This window comes from Durio zibethinus, chromosome 5 (genome assembly GCF_047325235.1).
Source record: "Durio zibethinus cultivar Kanyao isolate XHJ-2024 chromosome 5, ASM4732523v1, whole genome shotgun sequence".
Classification (NCBI taxonomy): domain Eukaryota; kingdom Viridiplantae; phylum Streptophyta; class Magnoliopsida; order Malvales; family Malvaceae; genus Durio; species Durio zibethinus.
Window position 1 is genome coordinate 31,245,055 of NC_143166.1, and position 24,274 is coordinate 31,269,328.

A 24,274-nucleotide genomic window follows, 5' to 3' on the forward strand; every position below is an offset into this window, starting at 1 on the left:
CTCTTCACTAATTCAACTTCCAACTCTTTATTTGCCCAGGATTCATGAATTCATAATACACAAGTGGAAACTTGTAATCCAATCATTTCATACAAAACAAGAGGAACATGTAGGTGTTAAAGAAAAAGAAGTAAACAAAACAATGATGAAAAGGATATTTAAGTGCGAAAAAAATAAAACTGTTGTATGTTACTGACAGTTAAACCTGCCATTTTGCTCAGAATTATTATCGGGTAAGATGGTATCAAAACCATCCATACACATTGGTAACTTGAGCAAAGGGCATTCATACCGGTCAGTAATTACAGAAGTTAAAAAAGAATTTCAGTTTTGACGGTTCTTCAATCGTCCAAGCCACACTTGCATGAAAAAAAAATCATGTACGGTCAATAATATCTAACAACTAATTACCAGGCCTCTTCTTGTACTGGCTCTGTACGCAGCTCAGTAGAAAATCTGTAAAGATGTCCTCATAATCTGGTATTTTTCCATACCCTGAAAGAGCAGTGCAAAGAACTTGTTTAACCACTGATGCTAATCAAAGCATGCATGGAGTAAGGGACTTGAAAATATTATCAATTCTTACTATTTAACAGGTTTATAGTCTAATCAAGTGGCACAAATACACGTCTTCCCTCAACCACTTACCAGGAAAGTAGTTAATGTCAATAACATAAAAGACATCTCTTGTCCCATGCTCTCGGATCATGTCTATATTGAACAACCGAAGGCCCTGTAAAACACAGAATGTATAACTCTTAACTGTATTAACTAATTAAAATTATATAACTTCATCCACGTAGCTTGATATGGTGAAATTAATAACTTGCCAGCCGGTGTCGGAGCTCCTTTGCAAGCCTCTCCAGCAAAGGTTGAGGAGGAAGTTCTGCAACAAGAATGATATATTAGTACAAACACAACTGTAATTATACCCACACAATCAGACAGACAGAACCCTCATAAGCGCTTCACAATCAAACCAAAGAATAACCATATAAGGTATGAAGGAAAATTTAATTTGAATTTCATATACAATGAGCGCAAATATGCACATCACATATCAATCACTCACCAGCAACGCCAGGGTCCAAGTCTGCATCATCAGCAGAAGCCGAAGCAGATGAAACCCTTGGAAAAGGAATAATACCAGCAACTTTTGCTAGCTCACATTTGCTGACATTGGGCAGAGAGTGGCGCCTTACAACCTTAATTGCATCCCCAACAATATAAATTTTAAAAAGAACACCACCTATGATAAGACAAAACATAGATTATTTTTCAAATAATTAGTATAAAGATGGCTAGAAAGGAAATGGTAAGGTTCATGAATCCATTGCAACAATATACCATGATTAACAAACTCTTGTAGAACCAAAGGAGGCTCAAGTTCAGACAGAGAGAACTGATCATATACAAGAAACAGCTCATGTGACTTGGTACTTCCATCCACTACTAGTGGTTTAGCAACTGAAACAATTAAATAAAACATGGATATTTATAAATTGATCAACAGAAGAAATCATTAGAAATAATTATAATACTGAATCACCATCTAAAAAATGAATAATAACACAAATTGGTATTAAATTCCCCCCACACTTAATGCACAAAGTTTCTTAGTATCTGTGAATACACCACAAAAAGAATCCAATAATAGCCAACACTAGGTAATCTTGATGAATTTCTCTTGGTGATATCCAGCTATTCTTATCTAACAGCCTAGTGTTGGTGATATGCTGATTTTGTACTATTAAAGGGAAAATGGTGTCTGAATTTTAAACCAGACATAGAGGTAAACCACCAAAACCAAACAAATAGAAACAAAATATACCTAAGGGCAATTTCAGCCCAGCTTTCGTAACTTCATCAGGGATGGATAAAGGATCTTCTGTAATAACCATTTGTCTTGGAACACCAACTTTGCCTACAATAACAAATAGCCATTGGCAAAAATTACCAAGCAACCATGTTTCCTATTTGGCTATTTCTGTAGTTTTGAACAAAAGTTTCAAGGAAAAAGGTCTAAAAATTTCCGGAGTTCAATAGAGTGGACCACAATTACCGTGGAAGTCTGACAAGTTCAAATCAACCACATTCTGGAGCATTGACTGGCGATTGTATAAATGTTGTATCGCATCTGGAGGATCAAGAACAATTACTTGTGGTTGTGTTTGTCTATAATCCTTCAAGAATAAAAGAGGAGAATGAAATGGATTGCCTGAGCAAAGATATTCACAGAAAAAGATAATAGAAACTAGGACATATTTTTACAGCAGGCCACAACTCCAAAAAAAAAGTAAAAAAGAGAGAAAAGAGTTTTTGAGCAGTTCCATTTGGCAATCGTTGGTGCTATTGGATGATGAATGGCTCCTTTTAAGTTCCAGATTGAATTTACCCATTTCCTACATAATCACTTTGTGAGTCGTAGAGATACCAAAAATATTCATTTAAACGGGGCAGGAGGGAAATAAATGTTACACGATCAATCAGGCAGAGGTGTTAAATGAATAACTAATATAGCAATTTGAAGCAGGTTCTTTTGTTGGGCAATTCAAACAAATCATCTTTTACCCATTAGTAATGAATAGACAACTATTTATAGCTTGTTCAGTGTTAGAAAAAAGAACAAGCTCCTATGGTATAATAAGATGAGAAGCTAAGTACACATCATAAAAATAAAGGTTCGAGATGAGATAGTAATAGTGCCACCTGAAAGAATTTTAAAAAACTAAAAACATAAGTGACAAAAAGGTAAAAGATAGGTTTCCATCAAATTGATCTACTTAAAATCCAGCAGGTAAAAATGTAATGGGGCACAAGATACATATGACAGATGATGCCCAAAATGAATACTTAAATTGGAAAAAGCAATAAGAAAAGAAATCGCCAGTTAAATATCCTTTCCAAGACATGTTTCAGGTGGGATAATATCTGCCAGCTGTCCAGGCTCTGGTAGTGAGTTAACATAAATATGTGATCCACTTTGGTAAGTTCATAAACCTCAACAAGGATAAACTACAGGTCAGCCATTCTGCAAGTTCTTACAATATGATTAGTTGTTAAATATCTCCATCAGCAGCACAATTATAAATGCCACAGAAATTGATTCAGATAGCACAATAACTGCTTACATAATGAAAAATTACCAAAAAAAAAGCATGGTATCACAAAATTTCTAATGAAAAAATTATCAGGAGAAAAAGAACAAGTATCAAAGAAAAAACAAGTTCCTGTCAATTTTGATATTATTTTTAGAACACAGATCTGATATTGGCAAAAGTCAGTTCCACAATTTTGATGAAATGTGGTTTTCGAATAGTTTGATACAATGAGTAACGTGCACTAAATGTGTTTGTTGGAAATTCAAGATGAACAACCCACATGCTTTTTAAAAATTTGAAATTTCAAGAAATGAAGCAATTTTTTTAAATAGTAGACATCATAATACAATAAATTGTTAAAATTTTAGGTCAAAAAGGATAATGCAAATGTGACATCTGCCCTACTATTGTTATTACAAAAGATTAGTTACAATTAAGCCAAATAAATGTTCTCCAACCACATCAGTGATGAAAGAAACCCATTTTTTTCCTTAACCAAGACAGGCAGTCCCACACCAGTTACCTACAGTAATCACAAAATGAAAAATCCTCACATTTGTTCCAATCTTTAGAATACCAATTTCAACTATGTGATCAAGATTCAAAATAAGGAGAGCAAGAATTCTGCGCATTATGTCAGAAAACTAAGTTTTGATGTTAAAGAGATTTGTTGTTCAACCAATCACAGCCAGTCCATGTTTTATCTCCAAGCAGGAATGTATGGCATCAATTCACAGAAGGAGCTGTAACTCAAGAAAATACAGCACCACATATTCAATTCCTTATGCAATGTAAAATGAATAAATGAAAAGACGAGCTTGGCAAGACAAACCTCAATAATCTCGCACCACTCTTTTCCCAACAACTGGAAGCAGCATAAGGCTCATCAGTCATATACTTGAGAGTTGAAAATATGGTTTGCAATATATACAGAGAAAAAAGAAAACTAAGAATGTTAAACCTAAATTCTGCCTACAAACTCAAAATCATCTTTCAACAATTTCAAAGGGATAATATGAAGGAGTCTCAGAGAAGCAGTCATACTAACCTTGTGTAAAATAATGTCAAAAGGACCTTGATCTGATAATGGCCTGTTTTGATCAATAGCGACAAAAGATATCCCCTTGTTTCTGCACCAAGCACAAAGATATTGTAATAATCATTCTTGAATGTATAAAGCTCTTGGAAACTTTTAGAACACTAAAACTTCCTTTCTCAACTAATAATGCACCCAAGAGAAACATCCAATAATTTCTCTTTTGTTTGTTCCAACACAATGGCAATCTGTTAAATCGCATGCCTCCATGAGATGTTATAATTAAAGACCAAAGGAGCCCTTCCACTAATTATTAAACTAAATTCAGGATTAACAAATTTGAATCCTTTAGAATTTTTTATGGATATATATCAGGCATATATAGATGCCCTTTAGAGCAAAGTTTGGCCTATTGTATTTGAACACGAAAGGAAAACTGCCACCATGAATAAAAAAATTATGGAAAATAAAAGGATGTGAAAATCAGGTTTTGGGAATCCACCACACTTGTAGTGACAAACATAATCCGTAAACAAAGTATCTGAGCAAAACATCCAATAGCCTGCTCTACAAATGCATCATAGTTTATTTAGATGATCAGTACATGATAAACAGAAATAAAGAAAGCAGAAAGTTCCGGTACAGTAAAATTAATAAAGGAACCATCGGATGCATGACAACATTTGACATAGGTTAACATGAGACCATGCAACAATTGATGGAAAATTGAAGGACAATTGGATAAATAAATATTCCAAGCAAAGAAAGGAAGAAAAACTTTGTCTAACTTGATTTTTTAACTACGGAAAAAGCAACAAAGATTGACTTTGTGTTTCTTCCTAACAACTAATCCAAGTGGTATATGTGGTGGAATATTCCCATCTAGAAAATCAAGAAAATGTGCCAAGATTCTTGATCCGCCATAAGTGTAATTGACATGTTAGGTCCAAGCAAAAACAGTTGCAAAACTTGATTTGCATGGATCATCTTTGCACCCACATAATTGTAGCACTACCAACCTATGCCATATTGCCATATCCCCTGCCACCAAAAAATCAGGTTTTTTGAAGCATCAAAGATAAAAGAAAAGGTCAATTACAACCAAACTCAAAACGCATTGAATTTATAATCTATGACATCCATGTTCATAAAAACGCTATAGAAATGACTAAACCCAAATGCAATACTATCAAAATCATACAACTAAAAGAAGAAACGATGAAGGCATTATTTACATCTAATTAGATACAAAAACAAAGTGAGATAAATAAAAACGAAAAGTGGATATTTGAGTACTGAGTAATATACCGAGCCAAGCGCTCAAAGTTGGGTTGCAAGAAACTCTTTCTCTTCTTCAATGTCAAAGCATACCCAACAACCAGCTTTTGCTCCCCTTCCTCCCTATCTTCTCCATCATAGATTTCCCCGTTTAACCTCATACCCACCTTTTATAAAAACCAAACAAAAAAGATAATGTATTTTTGGTTCTGGGTTCTTCTTCCCTTTGTCAAAAGATTAGAACTTTTTCTTTCTTTACGTTCTTTGTTTTTCTTTTTTTTTCTCTCTCTCTCTCTGGAGATTGCTCTCCAACAAGAAATGAAACAAAAAATGAAAAAAAAACCAAGTTTTTGTTAACCCTCTGTTTTTCTTTAGTATTCTCTCCAACTAAATGTATATATATCTCTCTCAAATGGAAGTTTCACAACTGAAACTACGAATATAAAACAGAGTGGAGAAGGAAAATACAGGGGATTGGAATTTTGAAGGGACTATTCAGTTTTGTAGAAGCAAAGAGATGAAAAAAATTGGGTTTTGAGGGTAAGAACTGAAATTTTAGTATAATATAAAGAAAATAAAAATATTATAGTACTAGGTTTTTGTGCATAAGCATTAGTCTTTGTATATATATACGGAGAGGTCAGCTGCAGAGTAAGCTTTGGAAATTTCAATTCCACCTTTCTTTCCCATTTTACCCTTATGATTATTACCACAACTTTTACATTTCCAATATCTTGAAAATGAAATTTCGCTTCTGGGAATTTCCTTGCAAATTCCCATGTAAAAGGCAACCCCTGTTTTTTATAACATTTTTTAGAAAATTTCTGTAAAGACTGAAAATAATTTAGGATGAGCTTATAGGTTTGTAACTCTTAGATTTCTTCCAAGTTTGAAGGAAATCAAGCTATTGTAATTTACCCTATACAGGTTGAGAAAACAGTAACTGGGATTTGGTTTCATGAAGTATTATAGTATCTGACCCATTGTTTGTTGCTATTTGCTCTTTCAATTGGGATATCAGTTTGGAATCTGGGACAAGTCCCTCTAGCTCAAAGCATATAAGCATCCACTTTGACATCAAATTCTTTCACAAGTGGAGACACAGCTGCTGCAGCATTCATTAAGTATGAGTATCCCTTCTTTTTTATTGTAAGTTTGGCAACAAAGCAACTGGCATTATCCTCTAGGAATGAAATTCTTGAAAACAAAATTTAACAATTAAAATTTGATTTGACAATGGTATCCTTTTTAATTAGCTAAACTCCAAAGTTCAAACCTCTCTCAAATGCAATGCAAAGTGTAGGATATATTTGACAGGGACAGCCTAGCATTGTGGAGATGTCCATCTCGTCAAGTAATCGAAGATTGTTATCACAAAAATGACATGGGTTTAAATTATTAAGGAATATGCCTTGTCAAATATATATGCACAGAATATGCTTGGCAGAGTTAGGCCAACTTAGATGAAAGAAGTCAGCTATGATATTAACTAAGGTTAATGTCGTAAATGATTTAAATATTTAATATGATATTTAAATTTAAAAAAATTTTAATATAATATTTAAGTAATAAATTTATTAATTAATATAATATTTATTTATAACATCGTCGAAATTTACGGACTGCATTCACTTATTTACAAATTATAAAATTCTGATTAGTATGTTAAAACTTGAAAAAAATTTATCACAAAAAGGTTTCAAAAAATCCAATGCAAAGTAGTTGTTAAGGTCGACCCTTCCAAGAGTATTCTAAGTACATTTATAAAAGCCATGAAATTATTTATATGCGACAATAAGCACCTGATTCTTTTATCCACCGTCCCCCACAGTTGACTTCGTTGCTTGCGTCAGTGATACTCTTATAATTATCTCCTCCTAATGATATCTTATCCTCAGGCAGTGTTTTGTAGAAATGAATGTTGATTTGGTCGGAGAATATAATAATATGTTATACATAATCATCACGCTTCCACCACAATCTTAATTCTGGCAGCGCTAGTAAGGAAACATGTGAAACATTAAGGAAACAGAGCATGAAAGATAAGGAAAAAAAAAAGGTAAAAGAAAAGTTAGCAAGATATATATATTGCCTCAAGCTCGAATACTGTTTGTGTTGCGGCCGCACGTTTCCTGTGAGTCGTGATGTTCCATCGTCAATAATTTGCAGCATGAAATTTGTTCTGGATTCGCAAATCACAGCATGGTTAGACAGTCGAATATTTAGATGTAATTCTATTTATGTTTGGGTTCCAGTCCCATACTTTCATTATCTTAAAAACCTAAAAGCCTTTGTTTCTTTTCAACCGAAAGAAAGCTCTACTTTATATATGAAACATGAAAGGAAAAAAAAATTGTCGCTGGATGAGAGGAAAAAGAAAAAGGAAGTCAAATTGTTAGTTTGATTAAGAGGTTGAATAAAAACTTATTCGTGATTTAATTGAATTGAAAATTTATCAATATATTTATAATTTAATATTTTACATTTTGAATAGTAAAAATTAAAGTTGAAATCCTTTATAAACATATTAGAATATGTTTTTGAATCTTGAAGCTTGTATTTGATCAAATTTTTATGTTTGTGTTTAATTTATCTGTTTTGCTTTTTTGCTTGTATTTGTTTATTTATAGTTTTATTTTTTATAAAAATCAAAAGAAATAAAAAAATAATACAATAGAAAATTAGAAAAAGGGAGTTTACTTGTTTGAAGATAGTCTTTTATAGATAACTGGATTGGATTGATAATGTGATAAGATTTTTTTTTTAAATTGAGACTTTGTTTTGGCATAGAGTTTCAGTGCAACAAATACTATTTTGTTTTTAAACAACCAACAATCGGCAACCAAAATGGCAAGACTCAACGACCAGTGTTTACTTCCTATTCAACTACTATACGACACTACCAACACCATCCACCATTCTGTTGCCACTATCACTCTACTATTACCTATACTACCAGTAACCACACAGATGCAAAGAACTATCACACCCCATAGTCATTGCCGAGCACTACCACATTCGACCATTGCCACCGGACTTAGAAGTAGCAACCCAATAATACAGTACAATCAATAATCAATAGCCAAAATTCCTCGGTAACTAACAATTATCAAAACCATAATTACACAGAAAGCTCAAAACCCAGCACAATCAATAGAAATCTCGAGCAATAACCAAGCACAAACGAAACACAACAGCAGAAAATAATCAAAAAAGGGTTGGCAGTGTTCTCCTTGTCTCTTTCGGGGTTTTGGCGCGGTAACTCTGGGGAATCCCATCCTGTGAGGAGGAAGAAGGTAAGAATAGAAGGAAGGGAATTGTGAGCGGTGCTTTAAGGCAAAAAACAGTGGAATAGCGACAGCAGCTGTGGTGGTTGGCGGCGGTTGGTGTGGTTATGGGGAATTGAAACCCACAAACACGAAGAGCATTAAGAATAAAATAACATACGCAAAGATCGGCCTGATCGAATGACGAAAAGAAACTAAAACGGTGGTGGAAGGCCACGACTTCATCTTCAGAGCTAGGGCATTTGAGGAGGATTTTCGAAAATCCGAGCTTATATTCTAAACAATGAGGCCGAGCAAGCTTGAGGCTCTAACTGACTCCGGCCGACGGTGGCACAAAGACTAGTAGCAGCGGCCGAAGATCGTGGGAAAAGAGAGTAGTGAAACTGAATTCCTAAGAAGGAAAGGAGGGAAAAGTGAAGGAAAAAAGAAGAATTGGGAATTTTATACCAGACCAAAACTAATTTGTTTTGGGAATAATGCTAGTTGGGTCATCTGACCTGGTTTGAAACTCACGACCCGATCCAACCATCAGTCTAACCTAGGTTTGCAGACCCATTCCATATTTGTGTAGTCCATCCTTTTTCTTGGTGGGTTGAAATTCAAGGCCCAAGGTATATTTTTTTATATTCTTATTTATCTTATTATATGCATGATTGTATTCCTTTAAAACAAGATATATGTTTAAACATTAATAAAGAATATTGTTAAACAAGTTGCTTAAAAATATTCAAAAGTGCAGCAAGTAAATAGGTGAAAGTCTAAAAGTCAAGAATGGTTGATTTTTATAAATTTTTAAGTAAAAGGTTCTTTTTAAGTATTTTCAGAATGGTAGAAATTAATTTAAATAAAAATTTAATAATAATTATTATTATCATTTGTCTTTTATTAATAATAAAAAGTAACAACCTTAGAATTTTTAAAAAGTAAATGGAAGTATAAAACAATGAAATTCTAGAAATCAAGAATGGTTGAATTTCTAAAAATTTTAAAATAATAATTTTTTTTTATTTTCTAAAATGGTGGAAATTTTAGGTAAAATTTTAATATTGATATTGGTTTTCAAACAATAATAAAAATTAAATTTTAGAGAATTTTAGAAATAATAAGAATAAAATTTTGGAATAGGAATAAAGTAAATTCAATAATGAAATCATAAGGAATAAAAAAGTGGTTGATTTTTTTAAAAAGTTCTAAGTGATAAAGTAATTTTAAATATTTTCAAAATGGTGGAAAGTTTATATATTTTCAATAAAATGAGTGAATTAAGATAAAAACAATGATTAACAATAAATTAATCAAAATCAATTCAACGGCGGATCTTTTTCAATAAAACAAATGAAAATTTTGAATACTTTTAATATGAGAAAGTATTTTAAAAAATTTTATCAGATTAATGAAGAAATCTTAAAAATTTCTTTCAATATTTAGACATTAAAATCTAATAGAAAACCATTAGATCCAAGATTATTAGGATAATATGAAATTAAATGGTACTGTCTTTAGATGAACATATGGAGATGCTATAATCTTTTTTATATGTAACCAAACTCCTAGATTTAATTCTGAAACACAAATTAAAACCTATTTTTTAAGAACCTTTTGCAAAGCTTAAAACTTCTTCATATGAATAGATTTATTTAAGTGGCCAACATTTATAACAAAAATGATTAATGGTGATTTTCTAAAGTTATGTTTAGTTATAGGTTCATAAATTTATACGTTATAACAATTATTAATTGTTCTCTTTGGTGTAGGTTTATTGTAATATATTATTTTCGCATTATCGTGTTTGTCACTTTAAACCTAACAATTGTTACTATAAAAGGAATTATGTGATCTATAAAGCAAATAAACTTTAATAGGTGTTTGGTTAAGAAAAAAGTAATTTTTTTCTCTCAAAATCTTACTTTTTGTAGTTTAATTATTTAGTTCAAAGGAAAGTAATAAAGTTTAGGCGTTTACTGGGGTTTTTTAAGATTTTCAACAGTGTCAAGAAGTGGAAAGTAAAGGAATAAAAAAATCTCTTCTCCCAAAAGTTTTTTTAAAATTCTGAGGGAAAATAAAAATTTTTTTCTATTTGCTCTCACTTAATTACATTTTTAAATTATGTAAACAACATTATTTACCTTTAAAACGTAGTAATTATTTATAAAAAGATTATGAAAATGATTTTTTTCGTAATATATTTTAAACAAAGATCACATTTTTTAATTCAAAGCTATTGAAATTCTCACAAAAGTTATGATTAAAAATACAATTTTTGTTGAAAAAATGAAAAAAAAAATATTTTTCATAATTCATCAAAGATGACATTCTTAAAATAAAAAAATGGCCTTTATTAAAAATATGAAAAAATTATTGTTTAGAATTTAACAAAAACAATATTTTTAAGATAAAAAATAGAATATTTGTTAAAAAGACAATATTTCTAAGATAAAAATATAGTTTTTGTTATAAACATGAAAAAAAAAATTTCAGAATTTAACAAAGACAATGTTTCTAAGATAGAAAATGAAAACTTTATTGAAAAGACAATTTCTAAGATAAAAACTTAGCTTTTGTTGAAAATATGAAAAAAAAATTATTTTTCAGAATTCAACAAAAATAATGTTTCTAAAATAAAAAAAATGCAATCTTTGTTAAAAATATAAAAAATATAGTTTTTAGAATTAAATAAAAATGTGTTTTAAAAATAAAAACACGATTTTTGTTAAAAACATGAAAATAATATTTTTCAAATTTTAATAAAGATGGTGTTTCTAATAAAAATATATAATTTATGTTGAAAGGATGACTTTTTTAAGATAAAAAATATAGTGTTTATTGAAAATATGAAAAAATAAAACGTGAAATATCTATATTTAATATTATTATATATAAAATCTAAATTTCAATGAAAACAACATATTATTTATGTGTCACATATTATTCATATATCAGTATTATAAAAATCGCATGTTATTCTAATGTTATCAAAGATAATATAAAAAAAATTTTATTAGGTAATATTATATTCTCGTAAACCAAACACAAAAATTTTACGGATGCTTCTAAATGCGTCACCTAAATTTCTCTATACACCCAATCATTTTTTTTCTCAAAATTACTCACATAACAAATATCAAAATTATCATTTGATAAATTACAATTTTACCATTTTTGTCTTCTTTCCCTTTTCTTCTTTTTTTTTTTTTCTTTCTCTTACACCCAGTCAAATTTGGGTGTTTATGTTTTCGAAATTATGCTATATTCTAAAAAATGATTTTTTGAAATTTATATTATATTTTCGAGAATGAAATTTATTGAAAATAAATTTTCAAAAGCCTTTAAGATTTTTCTAAAATGCATTTTCTAGAGCTTTAAAGGTTTATTAGAAATCTTTGAGAAACTCGAATTTTGTAAAATTTGTTTCGTAAATTTTAATATATTTTTGCATGCATTTAAATCAAATCAAATGAAATTAATATTGAAATCTTATTTTAATCAATGGAAAACTTAAAAAAATTTGTAATTTTGAGATTAATTTGATAGATTTAGAGTTAATTTAGGTTTGAGATTGAAGAGAGAAAAAGAGAAAAAGAAGAACAAATTTTGAAGGTACGAAGAGAAAATCAATTGTCGTGGGATGTGATGTATTTAATAAAAATAAAAAATTTAAATTTGAATTTGAAGTATATTTAATAATAAGATGTATAGAGTAAAAATGAAAGTCTAAATAAAATTTCAAAATTTTATATTTTTTAAATCAATAAAATTTATAAAATCATATATTTTTCTTCAATATTATTTTTTTTAAGTTTTTTTTTTTTTAATTTAAAAATTCACGAACTAAAAATATTCTTAGGATGACAACCTAATCTTTTGCATAAAAACTTGAAATTACCAAATTGGGTTTTCTTCATAAGAATGCTCTAATAAGCATATTGTTCAGTTCCTAGCAGATGGATATAGGGAGTTAAGCGGATTGCAGGAGAATATTTAGATGTAATGATGGATGAGGAGTGACGACTGCCATAAAAGCCAACGAAAGATGAAGCAATTTCCAGGAAGCCAGTTTGCTCTGTGTCGTTTCCACGAGATGCCAGTAGATTCTCTTGGAAACTTTTTGATGAATACTTAGCGAGGTACGCTCATTTACATTCCCAGATCATGAGCAAGAGGAATGCCACCATGTTCTTCCAGTATACTAGCTCTCTCTTTCTACACAAATCAAAATCTTTGCATGAATCGTATGAATGAAAAACAAATATATAATATTATATAATATGATTTATGTTTTATAGATGAAAATTTTATTTATAATTTAAATATTTTATACATTGTAAAAGAAAAGTGGGTCCCATCAAACATGTCTTTCCGTGCACGTTAACAAGTGAAAGCTCTCCTTTTCTAATTTACGCTCCCTCGGTTACGCTACCAAAAAACCACCCTACCGCCTCTCGTCACTGCTTGCTGCTTCTTTCTTCTCAGTTATGTCCACAGCGTAAGTTACAAAAAACCACCACTAAAGAGACAAAATCCTTTCCCATTCTTTAACTCAACCCAGAAAAGCTGTAAAATTTTATTTAAATTATAATTTCTTGTAAATTTGGAAATTCCCTTTCTCTTTAATTATTTTAAAATTTAATGCTGAGAAATAAAGGCAAAATAAAATGGCTTCTCTGCAGATTTTGTACCCTGTTTTCTCTTCCATTTCCATTTTCCAGTTAAATTTTCCTGGAAAATCTGATTTTAGGAAGAAAATTCTCAACTTTAATAGATGTAGAAGCTTCAGGTCTTTTCATAGCCGAAGATCAAGAATTTAGTGTGCAACTCAAGAAGGTGACAACAAAAGCAATGGTATGTTCTTTAATTTCTAAAGTTGCTACTCATTTTAATTCTTTCTTTTTTCCTACCTTGATTTCAAAAAATCTGAAACTAACCCAAGTTAAAAAGAAATTGAAAAGCTTTGAGAAATTAATGAAGAATGCATTGCAAGGGTGAAACATTTTCGACTTTGCTAATTATTTTGGATCAGAAAATGGGCTAAGAGATTAGTTATTGATTTGGATTGTTAGTTTTGCTTGAAAATTTGCTTAATTGGATGCTTTAATTTCTTTGGGGGCCAACAAATTGGGTGTCTTCTGTTCTTTTTTGAGTAGGTGAAGAACCTCCTGAGTCACTGTTTGTGAAGGAGTGGGGGATGACACCCACTTCATTGCTGGAGGACACCAAAAAAATCTATTGTGGATTGGATGAGGAGATGAAAGTTTTCTCGAAAAGGAATACTGTCTCAACTGAGTTTGAGAAAAGCTTATCTAATCAAAGGGAGCGCTCCATGGAATTGAATAGTGAAGGCCTTGAGGTTCGTGTATTTTACTCAATGATTTTGCATGCTGTTCCTTGTGTGAACTGATAACAAAATTGCTTTTGTTGAATTCAAGCCTTTTCCTTTCATGTGCACCAATAATATGGCTCATCTTGCTAATGAAACATGACTGCATCTGCTAGTTATGGATAATTGTAGTTTAACACGATTATTCACAGTATGAATTGTAAAGGTAGTTTCATAATCTTACTGAGCTAGATCCAAACTTGTTTCCTTGATTAAATTTTGAAGGAAAACGAGAAGCAGCTTTACCTCAGGGTTCACTTACATTTTCGGTTTTGTTATTAAACATTTAGAAAAAGAAACAAAATTTCTTCACCTTCCTTTGGAGATTGTCATGGAACCAACAACAAGAAATCCTCTCTCTATTAGTACTTTCTGCTGCAATGAACTTGGTTTTTTGTGTTCAACTTTGTTATTGATCCATGCATTCTTCACATATAAGTTACAACTAAATGTTCTGTGATCAAGAGCTTTTTTATATTTGTTTTTGTTGCTGTTTCTAACCTTAAACTTTTTATGTGTTTATTTATTTATATTGGTGGTTCATTTATTTCAGTGTGGTTGAGCTTATTTCTCTTCTGATTTAGCAATGTGCATGTTTACGTGCATTTAATTGCCAAGAAATGACTTACATTTTTATTGTTCAGGGGCTAGTTCTGCGGGCTAAACTGTTGCTAACAATTGGAGGAACGTTCTTCCTCGGGTTCTAGCCCTTGATCCTTTCAACCATAGCATTCTTTTCTGCTTTCTACCATGTAAGCTCAAGAACAAATTCTTCCTGGCAATTAGGTTAGGTATGATGAAAAAAGTATGAAAAGTCTTTTGCTTGTTTATATTCTTTCTCTAGGAATTACTTTTACCGCATTCAAAATCTGTATATTGTGAAGAAGACTATTTGTCTTTACCCCTTCTTTTCTTTTTTCAATCTAAATGGGAGGGGTGCAATTTCTTTCACTCTTAAATTTTGACTTTAGGAAGTCAACTTACAAAAAACCTTCCTGTTACCTGTTATCATGTGCTCTGCTATCATTAAAACTATTGTAGAGGCTCCAATAAGCTTAAAGGAAAATTCCATCCTTAAAAAGGAAAAGAAATTGGATTATTTATTCTATGTTTCATATTGTATCTAGCATTATTTCAGTCTAAGGTTGAAATTTTGAGTATACTATTTTGATGTTTCCTAGACTATTTTGTGGAATTTTTTTTTATAAAAGAAGCACTATCTTGAGGATAGGGAAAAGGGATCGCAGGTGTTGCCATGTTGAGATTTGAACTCCATATATATCGGATAACACTTATTAAGGGTGACTACATGAATTACCGGTCTTTTATGGATTTCCATTAGACGGATTTAAAACAGTCTTTCACATGATGTTGACTGCAGATTCTCTTTATTTGTTATAAGGCTATATACTGATAATTTTTTCCTTGAGCAGTATTTTGGACCATCTTTCATTCATGATGCAATTAAGAGTCCCATTTCACCACCGCAATACATCGACCCTTATGCACTTCTGGAAGATGAAAGGATTTCTCAATCGAAATCGACCCCCGGTGTAAATTGAAGTACAACGAGTGTTCCACATACAAGAAAATTTCCTAGACTTAAATCACAGGTTTCTGTAATTCATTCTTTGTAAATCCTACATCAGCAGGAACTTGTCGCTCCAATTGAAAGCTCAGTGTCTTTCATACACTGTTTTTAAGATCCAATTCCTTGCCAAATTGGCTTCAAATGTAGATGGTTATGGACTTTTATATTTGTTAATATTATTATATTGTGGTGGGAAATTGGAAGGGAGAACCTTCCCTCAGCAATCCATCACCGTTTAGATTTTTTATTTTTCTATTTTACTATTGCCACTGCCGTCTATGTTACCTCATTCCATTTCAATGGGCTATTTTTAAAAACAACAAAACCTCAGTGGCCGTTAGACATCTACCTAGGAAAAAAAAAATTCCTGGGTGTTAAAGGCAGCCAAGTAACATTCCTTTCCCTATCTTTAAGATGTACAAACTTGACAGCTACCTCTACATACAGGCTAGAACAATGACTGCTATACACTGACCTTAAGCTTTCCTTTACTTAGTATTTCCCCAATCCACACGGCTTGGCAACTGTTGTAATGTATTATATACAGTTAGTAGTAGTAAACCATGAAGGCTCTCAACCTCGACTGAGATATTGACAGTTACTAGAACTTTAGAACCGGGAGAAATATACCTAGAAGGTTAATAATATGAATTTTATGACAATGCGTTTTTTTCAATATTTGATTCAATAATATACAAATGTATTTTCGTTTTTAAAAAATGGTATTGTGCATGCATAGGACCAGATCATAAGTTTCTAGAATGGAGTCCAATGGAGGAAGAACGATGACAGACCGCCATGGAGGGTCTTCAAGCACATCTGATGAGCCGATTAATTGGGGACAAGAAGGTGATGCAAAAAAATATTTATTTCCAATGGGCTAAAATTGGAATTTTGGCAACAAGTAATGGTTGTAAATGATTGTTTTTAGTCTTCAATTAAAAAAATATTGACTGGAAAAAAACAAAATCTAACACAACACCCCATTTATGGTAAGTCTACCTAACATCATCCAGGAATCCTCACCGAGTAATTGCCAAAATAAGAACTATTTGAAATAAAAAGAAAATAGGAAATAATAGAGTGAAATAAAAAATTGAAAAGAAATTTCTTTTTTTGCGATTCTTCCTTTTGAGTGTTGACTAGCAAATAGAAAAAAAAATTTTTTTTTTAAATTTCTTTTCATGTCTTATTTCTTTCGTGCGGTGAGTCAAAGAAAAATGCTTGGACTTTCCGCTTATAATGCAACCTTTTCATCTCTATCCATAGTACGGAAACCAAAAGAAAAGAAGTTGCATGAAACCCTACCGCCGAAGGCTATCATATAGTCAATGATAATTTATCCAGATTTGGAAAAAGATGATCACCTATTTCTCATAAAAAGAAAGCTTTAGTAGAGCATATGCTTGTATATCTAATTACAGTAAACTTACTTTTTTTACATAATTTTCTTCGTAAGTGATGACTAATTAATAGCGGTCACATTTAGAAGTTGCCAAATAAAGTGAGTTTCCAATTTTTATATGTAAGGTTGAGACTAATCTTCTTATTAGGAACTAAGAATCCAACACGCAAATCACATGACATTTCTTCAAAAAAATCTTCTTCAAGATCATAACAGACTAGCAGGAAGGAAAAAGATTACGAGTATCTAAAGAATTTGGCCTTAACTTGGACCAAGCCATCTTCAAATTGAATCTCCCACACAGAACATAATCTAATAGTATATTTTAGAGAGAAAGAAAGCGAGAGAAATGACTCGAGAGTTACAAGGAAGGATGAGTACCTTAACCTTAGGTAGTATGGAATTGGAAAGTGGTAAGTCTACCGCTGCTCCTCATGATGGTGATGATAGCTCAAAAAGAAAAGGTATGCTACATTCTACTCGGTTTTAAATCCTTCTTTTCATTTTGGAATGGTTGAATCAATGATGGACAAATGATATTGGTTTTTGCAGGAACGTGGGTGACTGCTAGTGCACATATCATAACAGCAGTTATTGGTTCAGGAGTTTTATCTCTTTCGTGGGCCGTTGCTCAGTTAGGCTGGATTGCTGGTGTCGGTTCCTTGTTAGTCTTCTCTGTCGTCACTTGGTACACATCTACTCTGCTAGCTGATTGTGGCAGGGACCCTGTCTCGGGTAGAAGATATAGCTGTTACATGGATGCTGTAAAATCTAATTTAGGTGACTAGAAAATCTGTTGATGAATTTGTTTGCCTTTTTTTAGTCATTTTTGCTTCTGTGTGGGTTCAATTTATTAATGCTAGCACATGGAATCACAAAACTAATAATTTATGTTTTTCTAACAGGAGGATTCAATAACAAGTTTTGTGGAATAGCTCAATATGTGAATCTTGTAGGAACATCAATTGGATATTCAATCACGTCAGCCATTAGTATGGCGTAAGCTTTCTATATATATATATATATATATATATATATATATATATATATATATCTGTTTTTTAGGCTTTTGATTTTGATTTATATGCCAAAGATGATTTTTTATGAAATATAGCCTCCTGATTTGTGTGCCTTAACCAGGGCAATAAAAAGATCAGGTTGCTTTCACAATAACGGGCATGATGCAGGCTGTCATGTCAAAAACAACAAGTATATGATCATCTTTGGCATCATAGAGATCATAATAAGCCAAATTCCCAACTTTCACGAGCTATCAGGGCTCTCCGTGGTTGCTGCAGCTATGTCCTTTGCATACTCCATCATAGGCCTCGGTCTCTCCATAGCCAGAGTTGCAGGTGAAAGAACAATGCGACAAATTTTTGTCACCGTAATTAACATCAAGCTCCTGCCCTTGGTTTTTTGAATCATAGCCAAAGTTGCAGGTGAAGAAAATGTTTTGAATTCACTGATATGTAGTAACTCTTTCTGTCTTGCAGAAGGGACTCATGCTAGGACAAGACTAACAGGGACAACCGTGGGAGTGGATGTGACAAGGGCACAGAAGATTTGGAATTCCTTCGAAGCCCTCGGGGACATTGCCTTCTCTTATGCTTTTTCTGCTGTCCTGGTTGAGATACAGGCAAGTCTCTTGATTTCTAGATTTAGAGCAATTTTTTATGCGATAACTGATAAGAAGTAATCTTTCTTTCCAAGAAAAGAAATATTGTAAGATTTCTTGTACTGACATATTCATGGATTTTTAGGACACAGTCAAATCAAGTCCACCAGAAAACGAAGCCATGAAGAAGGCTGCCTCTATTGGGGTCTCAATCACCACCCTGTTCTACATCTCGTGTGGAGTTTTGGGATATGCAGCATTTGGGAACGATGCACCGGGCAACTTCCTAACAGGATTTGGTTTTTACAACCCCTACTGGCTTATTGACCTAGCTAATGTGTGCATTATTGTTCATCTTGTGGGAGCTTACCAGGTAAACCCCATGAATTAACTTGAGTCCTCTGGAGTAGAACACTGAAGAAACACCATATATTCATGATGCTTTTGATTGTGGACAGGTATTCTGCCAACCACTATTCGAGCGTGTGGAAAACTGGTGCTTTAAACGGTGGCCAAACAACAGTTTCATAAAGCAAGGGCGCCCAATTAACCTTCCTTTGTGTGGGGTTTACCATTTCAGTGCCTTCAGGCTTGTATGGAGAACAGCTTATGTGATAATGACTGCCGTTGTGGCGATGATAATCCCATTCTTCAACGACATTCTTGGTCTACTTGGTGCTGTTACATTCTGGCCATTGACCGTGTATTTCCCAATACAGATGCACATAGCAAGAGAAAAGATTCAACCATATAGTTGGAAATGGATATGGCTAAACGTCTTGGTCGTGCTCTGCTTGATTGTATCACTTCTTGCAGCTACTGGTTCCATTCAAGGAATTGTTAAGGATCTCCGTCACTTTAAGCCTTTCACCTCTGTTTCCTAATGTCTGCCTCTCCATCCTCCTTTTATAAGACAAATAAAAGGTTAAGAGGATATTTTCTTAGGAAATTTACGTAGCATCGGTTGATAGGAAATATAGGCTAAACTCTTAATTTGTTTAATTTGGGTGATTGTTTAATTTTGGAATAAATGTTTTAAATTATATAATTAAAAATTAAATATTATTGAATATCTAAAATTAAAAATATATATAAATAAAATTTTGTGCGTATTTCACATGCATCGTTAACTCTAATAAAAATATCAATTAAATTTGTTACTTTTTCGGTGGTTAAATTTTTTTTTAAAAAAATTAAAAATAATTATGAAATTGAGATTTATTTTTTAGAAAAAGAATCATTTCATTTTTTTTTATTATTTTAAATATAGTTCAAAAATAGAAAGTAAGAAAATAAAAATTCAAAATTCTGAAATTTTTTCCACAATCATTAACTATCAATTAGCCAATATTAATTTATAAAAAAAAATCACGAATCCATACTATGATACTCTAGAAATTTAAAAACTCACAACTAAACCACATAAATTTTTATTTGTCTATTAATTTTGAATTAAAACATGTATGAAAAGAGCATAAAACTGAAATCAATGATCTAGCATTATCCCAATTATAGAGCTCAAGGATCATAAACCACTTGAAAAATCATTAAATCCAAGGAATATCCCATAATCCGAATCATAATTACCCAAATCCATTGTCAAAAGATCCAGAAACAATTCATCCATAGGAACTCACTGTCCAATTGTGCTGTTTGGTCTTTAAATCAAGAGTGATGGGGATTCCGTTTGAAGCCCAAAGGCGGATTGCTCTGAACGGGTCTTAGGAGGCTCTGAGTTCGTAAACCGGGCAGCAGAGGCTTGGATTTCATGTAAGAGAGAGCAGTTGAATAGAAAAAATTTGAATAAAAAAAATAGATAACCCTATGCAAGAACAAAACAATGGGACATTTCATAGAAAAACAAGAGTTGATGGGAAAAAATTCTGAAGTTAAGACAAAAAAAAAGTTTGGAAAGAAAGAAAAAAAAGAAAAGTTGTTGTGTTCTTATAAAACTGATTATTTATTTATTTTTTTTTGGTTTTTAGGAATAAGTCATTATTAATATATAATTAAATGACACAATTTTAAATTATGTGTCTGCACAAACTTTTATTTAAATATATTTTTAATTGAAAACGGATGATGTTTAATTTTTATTTGTATAAATTAAAATATTTAATTTTAAATTAAATAATTATTTAAATATTTAATTTTAAATTAAGCATTTAATCGAAAATATAACAAAAAATAAATATTTTTTAAAGAAATTTATGTGGTGTCTGCCTTTCTTTGGCATCTGGAATTATGACCAATAAATTGGAAAATAAAAGCATAAAAAATTGCCCAAATATATATCAAAGCTCAGATAATTCTAGTTTTTATATATTGAAAAATGGATTTTTAACACTACACCACATAATCCATATTATTTCCAAACAAAAAAAAAAAACCGATGTAATTATCATAAAAAAAATGTGCTTGATCAAAACAAAGTCTATATAATGGGAATTTTGAAAGTTAAATATTGTTGTGAAAGTTGCATTTCCTATTTTGTTATCTTAATCAACATCTATACGACATTAAGTTCTACGGCAACCGCTTATTGTTTATTGTTCTTGCGTCCCCACCTCCTTCAGAAACCTGGACGGCAACGCGGCTCTTGCCAACAAATGAGCAAATATTATTAGACTTTGGGTTTAGGGTTGAATGGCCTATTTGGTTGATCCGCCTACGGCATGTTAGGCTATATGACGGCCTTGGTGCTTCGCCTGTCATATAGGCATCAAACTAGGGAGCGAGGTAAGCAAATGAATCCATGAAATTTGTTGGGCCTTCAGAAGTCTCCTACGATTCAAAGTTCTAACATTTTAAACACAGACATGAATAGTAAGAGACCAAGAAAGCACAACCAAATCAATATGCCACGCTGGCTGAAAAAGGGGAAACATATCAAGTTTCAACACAAACACAACAGACTAGACATAATAGCAGAGAATAGAAATACCATGTCTAGTCAACTAAACTCAAAGAATCGAAGCTGGCAAAATACAGAAGCAACAACATGATAATAGATAACAAATCACTGGCTCACAAAATACAAGCCCCCAATCACAAATACTTAGTACTCTTCTTCACCCTCCTCATCACCCTCAGCTGACTCAGCACCAACTTCTTCATAATCCTTTTCCAGTGCAGCAAGATCTTCACGAGCCTCAGAGAATTCTCCTTCTTCCATACCCTCACCCACATACCAGTGCACAAAGGCACGCTTGGCATACATAAGATCAAACTTGTGGTCGATGCGAGAGAACACCTCAGCAACACTGGTGGAGTTGGAAATCATGCAAACAGCCCTCTGGACCTTTGCAAGGTCACCTCCAGGAACAACTGTGGGTGGCTGGTAGTTAATACCGCACTTGAATCCTGTTGGACACCAATCAACAAACTGAATGGTGCGCTTGGTCTTGATGGTAGCTACTGCAGCATTGACATCCTTAGGCACAACATCACCACGGTACATCAAACAGCAAGCCATGTACTTGCCATGTCGAGGATCACACTTGGCCATCATCGATGAGGGCTCAAAGGCACTGTTGGTGATTTCAGCAACTGAGAGCTGCTCATGGTAGGCCTTCTCAGCAGAGATGACTGGCGCATATGAGGAAAGCATGAAGTGGATTCTTGGGTAGGGAACCAAGTTGGTCTGGAATTCAGTTACATCCACATTCAAGGCACCGTCAAACCTCAGTGAGGCAGTCAAGGAGGAAATCACCTGAATCACAAGGGAAAAATTAGGAAAAGCCACTAACAAAAAGAACATACAAACACAGAAACAGGCTAGAATTTTTCTATACCTGAGAAACAAGGCGATTAAGATTGGTGTAGGTGGGTCGCTCAATGTCAAGAGAGCGCCTGCAAATGTCATAGATAGCCTCATTGTCAAGGAGAACAGCCACATCAGTGTGCTCCAAAAGGGAATGAGTTGAGAGAACACTGTTGTAGGGCTCAACAACAGAAGTGGAGACCTGGGGAGATGGGTAGACAGTGAAACCCAACTTGGATTTCTTGCCATAATCAACAGACAAACGCTCCAAAAGAAGAGAACCAAGACCAGATCCAGTGCCTCCACCAACAGCATTGAAAACAAGGAACCCTTGAAGACCGGTGCAGTTATCAGCAAGCTTCCTGATACGGTCCAAGCACAGGTCAACAATCTCCTTGCCAACTGAAACAAGAAAATAACAAATTATTAGTTCCAATGAAACAAATAAACAAATCATAGGCAAATAAGATGATGGAATAAGGTTAAAAGCATTTACTGGTGTAGTGGCCACGGGCAAAGTTGTTGGCAGCGTCTTCCTTGCCGCTGATGAGTTGCTCTGGGTGGAAGAGCTGGCGGTAAGTACCAGTCCTCACTTCATCAATAACAGTGGGCTCAAGATCCACGAAGACTGCACGAGGGACGTGCTTCCCAGCACCAGTTTCACTGAAAAAGGTGTTAAAGGCATCATCACCTCCTCCGACAGTCTTGTCACTTGGCATCTGGCCATCAGGCTGTTAACAGAAACACAACTGCTCATTATCCATTGACCAAACCTTAAATTCAAAGCTAAATAGCAACATATGAATAAAGCTTTCGCATGCATCTAGAAATGAAATAACACCCAAACTACTTTACCTTTTCAAAACTAAAAACAGAAAATTACTCCAGATCTGAAGCAAAAACACCGGTATTTAAAAGATTCAAACAATGATTAACCAAATCTGATGGAATACAGCGCCTAACAGAAGCGAAAAACAAACATGAACAGTGGAGACCTATAAAATCTCAGATCTAATGGGAAATGCAACGAATCTAATCAGATCATACAAAAACAGATCAAAACAGACAGATTATAAGATTGAAAGTTAAAACGAAGATCTGAATGGAATGAAGCTATATACGTTTACATGGAGAAGCCTGAAATGCGGATCTGAATGAAAATGAAAGGTGACGAACAAAAAATCTGGAAGGAAGAGATAGAAATACCTGGATTCCGTGCTCGAGGCAGTAAAGCTCCCAGCAGGCATTTCCGACCTGGATACCGGCCTGACCAATGTGGATTGAAATGCACTCTCTCATTTTCGCCTATGGAAGTTTGAAATCGATGCACAGAAAACGTGAAAATTAATAAAATGAAGGCGTTTATCAAGACACCTTCTGAGATGACAAATCTGGTGGATCTGAAACAGGGAATGTATGAGGATATTTATTGTTGTAGAGCGAGAGATAATTGTGGTTAAGATTAGCGCAGGACGGCCCAAATGTTGATGTGGCCGAATATGTGGCCGAATCTGATTGGACTTTCACTAACTAACCTTTTAACCTCGGTTAGCGGCCTTTTCCAGATTCAAGTTTTAAAATTTTCCCGCCCGGGGAACTGGCTGGACCTGGATAATCGAGATCAAATTGGGCCGATTAAAGGGCCTTGCCTGCTGTACCATTTTTTTTTTTTTTTATAGTTGTATTTTAATTTTATCTGGCAGAATTCTGCTACAATTCAATTAATCCTCTGCCTTTATAATAATGCTAACAATTTAGTTTAAAATTCTATATTTAAATTTCAAGTATCACATAATTGTATGTTACATTGTGATTTCGTTT

At 32.9% G+C, this 24,274-nt stretch overlaps 3 protein-coding genes and 1 pseudogene across 9 annotated transcripts; 2 read left to right on the plus strand and 2 right to left on the minus strand.

Annotated features, from left to right (window-relative positions):
• Positions 1–130: 130 nt before the first annotated feature.
• LOC111281794 (inositol-tetrakisphosphate 1-kinase 4-like) lies at positions 131–6,393 on the minus strand. Of its 5 annotated transcripts, XM_089761111.1 has the most exons (11): positions 5,446–5,576; positions 5,157–5,178; positions 4,150–4,231; positions 3,934–3,966; positions 2,063–2,183; positions 1,832–1,924; positions 1,348–1,467; positions 1,073–1,249; positions 831–886; positions 649–733; positions 131–495 (listed from the first exon to the last, which is right to left on the minus strand). In XM_089761111.1, the coding sequence occupies exons 2-11, from the start codon at positions 5,171–5,173 to the stop codon at positions 404–406; spliced, it is 876 nt and encodes a 291-aa protein (XP_089617237.1). In that variant the 5' UTR covers positions 5,174–5,178; positions 5,446–5,576; the 3' UTR covers positions 131–403. The 5 variants fall into 5 exon arrangements, with proteins under 5 accessions (XP_089617237.1, XP_089617236.1, XP_022725206.1 ...); XM_089761110.1 differs by lacking the exon at positions 5,157–5,178 and having other exon boundaries at positions 827–886; positions 5,446–6,392; XM_022869471.2 differs by lacking the exon at positions 5,157–5,178 and having other exon boundaries at positions 5,446–6,383.
• Positions 6,394–12,509: 6,116 nt separating this feature from the next.
• Positions 12,510–15,914, plus strand: LOC111281639 (uncharacterized; annotated as a pseudogene). The gene is made up of 4 exons (XR_016342490.1): positions 12,510–13,541; positions 13,844–14,046; positions 14,721–14,828; positions 15,510–15,914. The product of XR_016342490.1 is annotated as an uncharacterized LOC111281639 (transcript).
• A 1,331-nt stretch (positions 15,915–17,245) lies between these two features.
• Positions 17,246–19,813, plus strand: LOC111282865 (amino acid permease 6-like). 2 transcript variants are annotated; one of them, XM_022871144.2, is made up of 7 exons: positions 17,246–17,536; positions 17,625–17,852; positions 17,978–18,071; positions 18,213–18,427; positions 18,569–18,711; positions 18,836–19,063; positions 19,149–19,813. In XM_022871144.2, exons 1-7 carry the CDS (start codon positions 17,422–17,424, stop codon positions 19,572–19,574), a joined length of 1,449 nt encoding a protein of 482 aa, XP_022726879.2. In that variant the 5' UTR covers positions 17,246–17,421; the 3' UTR covers positions 19,575–19,813. The 2 variants fall into 2 exon arrangements, with proteins under 2 accessions (XP_022726879.2, XP_022726880.2); XM_022871145.2 differs by lacking the exon at positions 17,978–18,071 and having other exon boundaries at positions 17,290–17,536; positions 17,625–17,760.
• Positions 19,814–21,517: 1,704 nt separating this feature from the next.
• LOC111282070 (tubulin alpha-4 chain) lies at positions 21,518–23,849 on the minus strand. Its single transcript, XM_022869994.2, has 4 exons — positions 23,660–23,849; positions 22,950–23,184; positions 22,485–22,855; positions 21,518–22,402 (listed from the first exon to the last, which is right to left on the minus strand). The coding sequence occupies exons 1-4, from the start codon at positions 23,750–23,752 to the stop codon at positions 21,749–21,751; spliced, it is 1,353 nt and encodes a 450-aa protein (XP_022725729.1). The 5' UTR covers positions 23,753–23,849; the 3' UTR covers positions 21,518–21,748.
• Between the last annotated feature and the right edge of the window lie 425 nt (positions 23,850–24,274).